At 38.4% G+C, this 9,831-nt stretch overlaps 1 protein-coding gene across 1 annotated transcript in view; it reads right to left on the reverse strand.

Annotated features, from left to right (window-relative positions):
* Positions 1-7,961, reverse strand: part of LOC134658151 (influenza virus NS1A-binding protein homolog A-like) — a 33,958-nt gene extending 25,997 nt beyond the window's left edge. The window contains exons 1-2 of the mRNA XM_063513760.1: positions 7,765-7,961; positions 7,607-7,648 (exon numbers count right to left, since the gene is read on the reverse strand). Of these exons, the coding sequence (XP_063369830.1) occupies positions 7,607-7,637 (31 nt within the window). The 5' untranslated portion in view covers positions 7,638-7,648; positions 7,765-7,961. The remainder of the gene's footprint in view (positions 1-7,606; positions 7,649-7,764) is intronic.
* Positions 7,962-9,831: the final 1,870 nt, after the last annotated feature.

Consider the following 9,831-nt stretch of genomic DNA (forward strand, 5'->3'; position numbering starts at 1 on the left):
CCAAGGGACGCAGCCGTGCGGTAGAATGAGATAGCAATATCACTTGCTCCCTCTAACGCAGCGGTCGGCAACCCGCGGCACGCGGGCCGCATGCGGCCCGTGAACCTGTCACTTACGGCCCGCGAGCCTCCCTGGCTATTTTGTATGTAATATTGACACACGACAATGTCTGATAAAGTCATAAATATGAACAAAGTGCGGCCCGCGTCAACTTCGTAAACTACTATGTGGCCCTTGGCTGCTAAAAGGTTGCCGACCGCTGCTCTAACGCATAAATGCGTCCCTTGGAGTGGCCGGCGCTGGCCGATAAATAGGATGTCAAAGGAAGTGTATGATTATATCGGGTGTTCCATCCTACCAGCAAAACTACTGAGACGATTTTGATAAATGGGATGTCAAATTATGGTTTTTGTGGCCTAGTTGACATAGGCTAATTGAACTGAGGGTCAGCTATCACCGAACAGGGGCAAAAATATTGAAAATTAACAATAATTAAATGGCTAAAAACCACTATTTACGAAGGTAAACCATAGCCGAGTCAAACTTCTTTAACATTTTACCTGTGGTTACGTAAGTAATACCTAGTATCTGCCTATTCTATGTCTATCTAACCCTACATACTTTATTACATAGCAGCACGCCAAACCTAGCTCTTACACTAATTGAATGTTTGTATACATATGTATAACTAGTATACCTACGCCTAGGCGGTTGTAAAAACGTACCGGCCGTCTCCTCGCAGTAGGCGATATGTACCTATTATAAAACTGTCAACTTTACCAACGTACTCGTATTTATTAGGGATATCATCATATCGAGATCAAGTTGTGGGACACTTTATAGGTACGCGTATCAAATAAGTTTAGTATTTATGATATCGATATTGCACCGTAGAGATATAGACATACAACAGCACGTCCTTTATAAACATAAAACAATACTTTTTTTACTTGTGTGTGTACTACCATTCATTCATTCATCTCTTCTTGAATGCGCGATCTTAATTTAGAGATAACCGGCCTTTATACTAGCAGACAGGACATAGTCCTATACTCATAACCATACTAATCGTACTCTGTTGATAGACACACTAGGGTCGCCAAGACAAAAACTATGACTTGATGACCAGCCGATTTCGTAGGCACATATACTCATTCATACTCGTAGGATTTTACCCGTTAACCGCTTGAGTTAAATGAGTGCGTATCGCGTAACGAGGAAATCAGCGTTATATAATCGTTTTGTTTTAGCGACAGTATCTCTGCTCTGCGGGTAGTTAACAGTTTGAGCCTGTCAGGCAATAACCGCGATGTGGTCGCGACCAGCAAGTATCGAATGTCTCTGGCAACACAATTGTTTATTCAGCTAGTCAGTCAGCCGGAATATTTTTTTAATTTCTCATGCTCTCCGATACTTATATTATGTACCTACTCTAGTCTGGGTTAGCGTGTTTTCAAATATCGCAAACATAATACTTGACCCACACAGTAGCGTCTCATTTAAACACCACTCGACTACCTACAGTGTATTTTAATATATTTGGCCCTATGCTAATCAATATTGACCTTGACTGTATACCTAATAAAGCGGCCGTCGAACCTGACTATCTAATCTCTGAGCAAATTGTTCTCGATTGTGCTCCTCTGATCGTGCCTAAATATTAATAATTTTGCCCTTTAGAAGTCTAGATCCTTAGTGTCAGCAGGCGTGGCTCACTCCGTGATTTCGTCGCGTCGCTACAAGTACCTACCTACAAGTACATGCGGCCCACACCAATTTTGGTGTCTAGCCATAGTAGTTGCCGCGCACTGCTACGGAACGGACGCCTGCTCGCGCTTGCGCCACCTAGCGGTCATATCTGTCGTAATAGACGCGTTTTGTTAGGGAGTGAATCTTCTGTACCTATAGTAGTTATTATTTATTCTGTGGTGTCAGTATCAACTTGATCGATTGACTCAATAAATTGAGAGTAGAGAGGTGTAAGATCAAATTTTCCCTGTGGACTTGGGAAAATTTGATCTTACACCTCTCTACTGGGTGTATTTTAATAACAGGCTGGTGTAGATAAATGCAAAAGTGTGTCTATCTGTCACCTCTTCACGATTAAACCGCTGAACTGATTTAGATGTAATTTGATGTGGAGATAGTTTGAGGCTCGAGGAATGGCATAGGGCAGTGTGTATCAATCATCATCATCCCATAACCATCATAACCGTCAAGTGGTCACCACAGTCATGAACACAGCTAATAGGTTTCGCCGAAGAATCGAAGGCCCACCGCATTCCAGTCCGTAGTAGGTACTAAACTGGCGCAGGGCATTTGAAAAGTATCTCTATACGTATAGGAACAGGGACTAGATTCGATATGAGAGCTGAGGACTTGTCGAAGTAACGGATACTAGGTAGCTGATCCGGTATGTTAAAGGCTAATAGGTTCTAGAAACAAAAACCTTGCCTTTATTAAATAAGGGAATCATTGAAAACGCTGAATGGTGCTGGATGCGGCACCTACTTTTCAGCTTGGGCAAAAATACTTTCGTATGTTCGGTATCTCATGAACCGTGATAGCTGGTAAGGCAGTCGAAAATTTCACAGATGATGTACCTATTTCTGTTGCCGCTATAACGCCTATAACAACAAATACGTAGGTTTTAAAAACAGAATAAAATAAATATGCAAGCCACTTACATATTTATTTTATTCTGTACAACAAACATACAACAAACGTGATTGTTTTGCCGTTTTTTTTGCGTAATGGTATGGAACCCTTCGTGCGCGAGTCCTTCTCGGCCGGGTTTTTTTTTAAATTAAAGCGAGGTCTATCTGTAGCTCACAAAGCCACTAGTTAAAAATATTCAAAGTAACACTTACATGCGTAAAATATAACATAGTCTACGTAACGCTGTGCGTAACGCCTTTATTCTGAAATTTATGATAATATGATGTTCTTACCATGTTCTTAATGTACCTAACAAAGTAAACTATCCTAACCCTGATTTACGATACCTATTATCATTATATTAGTTTGCAGAGTATCTGCGTATAATACCATTAATGAAACGAGATTAGTTCCCCTGGCATAATATGTCGACGGCGCACGCGGCCTTCCACTTCATAAATAAAGTGGTCTCGTTTAATTTGACAATATCGAGTTTTTATCTAGGTTTATACCACCAGCAGTTATCTGCCGAGTAAAGTGGCTCAAATGACACAATTGAGACGACAATCGCTTTCGAATAGTTATTCATACTAGGCGAGTCTCGCTTTGTATTTTACGTTGTGAAACCTATAAGCAGTTAGGCTGGTCACGTTAAGGGAATACTAGGAATAAGGATTTTTCATTGCAGTGAAAGACGTTATTAGATTTGCCAAATAGAATTATTCAGGGCAGCCGATTATGATTATAATAACATAACGCAATCCGCATTATCGTAAGACTAAGATAATAAATACTTAGGGATAAGACCGAAAGGCTGAAAACGTCGTAAAGGTGTAATAAGGCAGGTCACCTAATGCGGTCGCTGACAAATCTAGGAACCTATGGGGTTGCGTTGCCAAGAAACATTGTTTGATGCGGCGATACACCCAGATTCAGCGCAGTGTATAACCGCGCCATAAGCCCGCAGCGCAGGGCTTTAAAAATAGCAGAGAATCATTACTTCATTAGTGATCAATCCATCACTATGGAAACGTGGCAGTGCAGTATAGACGACAACATGTTTACATGTTAAAATTCTCATCATTAAGAATGTCGTAAGTTGAGCACCAACCGGGCGAGCTACCTATTAAAGATGCCCTATATTATTGCTGATAGATGGCAATAAAAAAATTGTTGCTAATAGAATTATGTACCCAACATTATGGACACATGGCCACAATTAGCAATGATCGGAATAGGTAGTGCCATTTCGGGTGAATGACCTCAAACATTGTACTTAACATGGATAAGACTCGGGATTCCGAGACTATAATTTGTAGGTTGCTAGCATGTAATAATTTAAAGCATTGAATTATGCCATTGTTCTAAATATAAATCAATAATAATAATAATAGCCCAGGCTACCCTTTCATTTAATAAACATGGATATGGGCAAATATATCGCCTTCTATATTTCTACTATCAAATAACAGATTTTTAAAGTTTATATCGCCAAACTTGTCTCTGAAACACGAATTGTATGACCATCAGGTAAATCCAGCAAAAAAATTCATTAACAAATAATTTCGTTCAAATGTATGTTATAGTGCTATCAATAGTACATTATTGTCGAGGTTCGGAAGTAGCTACTTGCAGGCTGAGGATTCGTTTTAAACGGACGACCTTGGGAGTCCGTTTAATTGAATCCGAAGCCAGCAAGTAGCCTTCCAGCCGAGTCATATATAGTGCTTTTCTCAAAAATGGTGCAAGAAATAGAAATATTTTACAGAACTTACAGAAGCAACGTTCTAATTTTCACAGAAAAAAATACAACCATTAAAAAAATTTGCTTGCCGCCTTTAAAAAAAAAAAAGAAGTGTATTTTTCGGCTGAAAATACGCCAACCTATTTGAGACACCTAAATAGTCGCGGTACCAACATTAAGCCTGTAACAGACTATCGCACCGCACCGCGACCTTGGAGCGTCGCACCCATAAGTGAGAGCGAGAAAGAGATATCTGTTTCTCGCTCTCACTTATGGGTGCGACGCTCCAAGGTCGCGGTGCGGTGCGATAGTCTGTTATAGGCTTTATAATAATAAGTGCTGATCATCTGTTTGGCTGTTTAAGGGACCTATGCCTTCATTTGATATGGCCATTTAAAGTTTTAAAAAGTTTGGAACTCGTTAAATAATGGAATTTGTATGCGACATTGCAGTCCCGAAATCGAGACTGCAATGTTTTTAACTTTTTAATTTTTTGAATGACCATAAACTACGCACTTCGCGACCTATTTTTTAACCGGCAACGTCGACTTTGCCGTCCATTTTTGAGAAAAATAATATATCTAAGATCTTGCCAAGGAATAGGGAGTATTACTGCAATGTTTTGCCGCCAGAGTGCAGCACTAGTAACTTCAGTATACCATAGAGTAACTTATACATACTGTACCTTAAACTGTTTTTTGACAAGTTTTCATAGACAATCAAATATGACATTCATACATCAAGGCGGTTTGTTTACAAAGGGCCTACCAGGAAGCGCGAAATCGGAACTCGGCTATCTGCCTCTTTATCGCTCGAATATGCAAGAGTGATTGGGAGGTTAGATAACATCATTTCGACTCTCTCGTTTGCGGTAGACCCTTAGATTGTGACTTATCGTGGGAATGGCGCCCCCTACGCAGACTTTCGCGTAATATTCCCTATTAACATTTTACAAGAAAAGTAGTTTAGCACAAGTATATTCTCAAAACCGAACTAAAATTTATATGAACTAACAATGTGTTCTTTGAAAAAATAAATGTCCGATTTGCCAGACGTCAAATATCTCGCAGTTACTTGCCGATACCCACTAAAATGTTAAACTTTTCATATGAAGCCTCAGGGTGAAAAGGTATTATCCATACTAAGCTTAAGCACCGAAGTCCCGTGAAATGGCACTACCAATTCCGATCATTGACAATTAGCGACTACAGCATGTGATCAATTGATCATAGATACATTGTGAAACATTTCACAATCGAATTTGGAACAATTTATTAGTTAGTTCCACTGAGTTCATTAAATTCCTAAAATGTAATTCTATTGTAAGTTTTACATATCTATGGAAAAATTCTGATTGCCTATAAGCACTTATCTTATCAGCGAGAGCGTGCTAACTACTTATTATTGTACATAATGCTTTAGCGATAACTTCGCCTTTATTATTAAACACTAAATATAATTACCTAAGGAAATCTAATACCTTTAAAGGAGCAATTCTTGTATATTTATTTATTTATATGTATATATATTTCGGGGAACTCGGAAACGGCTCCAACGATTTCGATGAAATTTGCTATGTAGGTTTTAGGGAGCGAAAAATCGATCTAGCTAGGTCTTATCTCTGGGAATACGCGCATTTTTTAGTTTTTATATGTTTTCCGAGCAAAGCTCGGTCTCCCAGATATTAGGTACATAACTATTAAGCCAATCATGTAAAAACTAGAATGCAATAAATAACTTGTTCAGTGTAATCTTGCGAAACAATCTATATTTATTTTACCATATAACACAATTTGCAATGCCTTGCTAAATTTATGAATGGGTGGTCACTCACTGCCCGAGACAATTCCTTCAATTGGATCTGCTACACTCAATCAAACCAACACATACATACGCTACAGCGTATCAAATGACCATTATACTTTCAATGCCGCATTTTAGCTATAAACTAGTAAATACCAGTGATAAGCACATTCAATAACATGTAAAATTTGTCATTGTTGGAATTCAGTGTCAATTTATTCATTGCTCAAACTCAGTTCTTGTTTATTAACAAGTATTGTAAAACTTTAACTTGACTCCAGTTTATTTTAAATAGAAAACCTAGAACAATTAAAAGAGTAGTTTATGTGTGTCAAACAGAACATTAAAATAGCTACTCATAATGACTAATGTAATTAGCCTAAACTTTATAGGTTTAGTTAGTTTAGTTACAGAGTTCCAATGGCATGGCCACCTTCCCGCTCCTTCATCTTACATTATTTTTACTCGATCCAAATCCAGGATATGTCACAAAAGTATAGAAAATTAAGACCTCTACTAGGAGAGATAAATTTCTCTTTAATGCTACACATTTCGGATTCTTAAATCAATATTACTGTAGTATGTGACATAATATTAGTATTATGTACCTACTCCACCTATGCCCCACAATTCAATATTTATGTGATCAATATTTTGATTTTGGTGTGCATATTTTATTTGTTTTGTTGGTGTGCATATTTTGTCTGATTTTAAGTACCAGTACTGCGTCAGCTTGTGACTAGAAAGAAGGTTGTTATCTAACCAGAAATAGGTTTTCCTCATAATACATCTTATGATTACCTAACAATGTTAGCATGTGTTATTGTTAAAGCATCACAGCTATAATAATCATCAATCACTCCATTTTTCACTTAAATTTCAATTACGTAGAAACTTTTAATAAAATTTAGTATCTCAGGTTTTGGCATCTAAGAAATGTAAGGAAAAATATGAGATTTGAAGTGAAATATCATATTGTTTTGCACTGTTTTAAACCAAAACAAGTACAGTCACAAAACCACAGTAAAATATGCAACACAATGTGTTACAGAAAGTATTGTCACACTACAATGGCTATCTGAGACGCTAACAGGCTTGCTTTCCATGAATACCTTGACTTTGAGCTCATAACTCAATTACACTGAACTGTGCCTCAAACTTAATACTGTTTAGTAAAGGTCAGGCTTACTAGGCACCTATTATTTATCAATAACCTGCCAAAATCCTACGCGACGCGTGTTTCATCGTATGAATATACAAAACCTGTTGAATTCTTAATAGCGACCAATGTTTCAATACAAGAAACGTAAACGCGGTCAAAATAAACTGTGTCGCTTAGCCTAGGGTCAAGAAACATCTAGCAACTTCGCGACAAAGAGATGTACAGAATAGCGCACTTACCATATCCGTTGGTGCACTCCGCTCCTTGCATGGTGCAGGCTCCTGCAACAGAGAGAGCGTCAGTGCGATCAACCGGCCTCTAACTGGATAAACTGGATTACACCGCGCGAAGGCCGCGGCGCAGTTTACAGTCACATGGCTGACGTAAACAAACCCACCTGATGCGTGTGATGCCGCCGCGAGCCTCGCCAGCGAGAGAGACTCCACTGTCACGCGTTACTCATGCCGTGTCTCAGCCGTGCCGCCTCGGTGTGGTGTGCTCTCGTTACGCCAACGCCATCAGCAGCCATCAACCGCACCTCGCGACTTGTTTTGACAGCTGACGCGAACGTGACAGGTTCGCTTTTTAAATCCGGCCGCCATTCATTTCCGCTTTTGCACGCTATTCGAGTCACGTAAAAGAAAGCTCGCGAGTTTACCTAAGGACAAAATATTAAAAACCGATATTCTATAAATTTTAATTTATAGTGTGTCAAAGGTCTGTTTGATTTCAAACATAGACAGAGAGAATCATACTATCTTTGTCTAAAACTAGTACTAGCACCCAAAAGAAAAGGATGAGTGTAGTTTTTTTTGTTCCTATTTACTGACAACATTTGGTTGACCCAGTATAAATATTTTTTTATTATACTCGGTCAACCAGATCTTGACAGTAGAAAAAGGCGGCAAATTTGAAAAATGTAGGCGCGAAAGGATATCGTCCCATAGAAAATTTGAATTTCGCGCCTTTTTTTAGTGACAAGATTTGGTTGACCAGCTATACTTGATATACAAGCTTGGCAAAAAAGAGTAGAAATTAAAAAGTGACAACACTGTAGTGTCGTCCCGTTTTCTTATATAAATTGGTTTGAAAGGGACGACACTTCAATGTTGCCACTTTTTAATTTCTACTCTTTTTTGCCATTTTAGCGGTGGTGGCCGAGTGGATATGACGTCCGAATTTCAATCCGGAGGTCACGGTCTCAAATCCTGAGGGGCTACCGCGAAAACCGAAATTCGCAAATTGCGAGGATCTTTCTCTTTTACTCCAATGAAGTGAAGATGATGAGTGACAGAGAAAAATGCCCGCAATTTGCGAACTTCGATTTTCGCGGTTATAGCCCTGGCTCGTACCAATGAGTTTTTCCTTACGACGCCTTTTGCGTCCTCTTGCGTTTAAAAGGTTAAAGGACCTTTCGTTGGTTGGAGACAGTGAGAGAGGAGAGGAAAGGAAGGGACAAGGGTCAAACGAGGATACTAATAAAATGCAGTCGAAAGTATAAAAAGTAATTTATTTCATATTATTGTCACATAATATATCTCTATCAGGGTATTATCACGATAAATGCATTTAGTTAGATTTCTAGGTTCTGGTTTTCAACTTTTCAAGCAGTTAAATAAACGTTACTTCAAACACATGTTTTCTTTTCTTTCTCAGCTTTCGCTTTCGCCAACGAGCCTATAACAGGGTTGTGTTTTACTCAAAAATTTTAATTTAATTAATTTGACTTAATTATTTTTTTCTACTCCCGTACTTTTATTTGTCATTTAAAGGGTCGTGCACACACCTTTAAAACACTACTTTATAGTTGTCAAGACAAGTCTCTAGTCTATTCTCCAAAAAAGAATTTGTGCATACACGCAGTATCTTTTTGGCGATTTTACGATACTTCGCGTTAAAAAATATTGAATGAAATACAGTGTTGCCAACCTTATTTTAAATGTCATCTCTGACAAATAAGTGAACCATAGACATGTTTTTACTTCATTCATTCATTCATTCTTTTCCCGTCAGTACCCTCCATTTTTGTTACTTCTTGAATTAAAAATATTTGTTAAATTTACAATTTTATCTCAAAGTTAGTGCTTGGTCGTAGAAAAAGTATTGTATGCAACGTTGTTTAACTGAGTCAAAAAATACTCGTGGCGTCTTTATTAACAATTTTCGGCTTCGCCTCAAATTGTTACCCACGCCACTCGCCTTTTTTGACCCCTCTTAAACAACGGTTGCATAAAATACTATAATCTGTCATCTACTAATAGTTTAGAATAGGATATGTTCAGTGAAAATCGTATTAAGGCAGCTTTCAGACCTGTAGCGACAAAGCGATCAACTATTTCTTCGATTAAGAAACGTACCCGTGTAGATATGGGTCCCATGTGTATGAATATTAATCGCTGGTCACAGCCGATGATTATTATGAGAAAAAATTGCCTATCGCTACTCGCTGTTCACCGGTTGTTGG

The sequence above is a fragment of the Cydia amplana genome, chromosome 21 (assembly GCF_948474715.1).
Source record: "Cydia amplana chromosome 21, ilCydAmpl1.1, whole genome shotgun sequence".
In the NCBI taxonomy this organism is placed as follows: Eukaryota; Metazoa; Arthropoda; class Insecta; order Lepidoptera; family Tortricidae; genus Cydia; species Cydia amplana.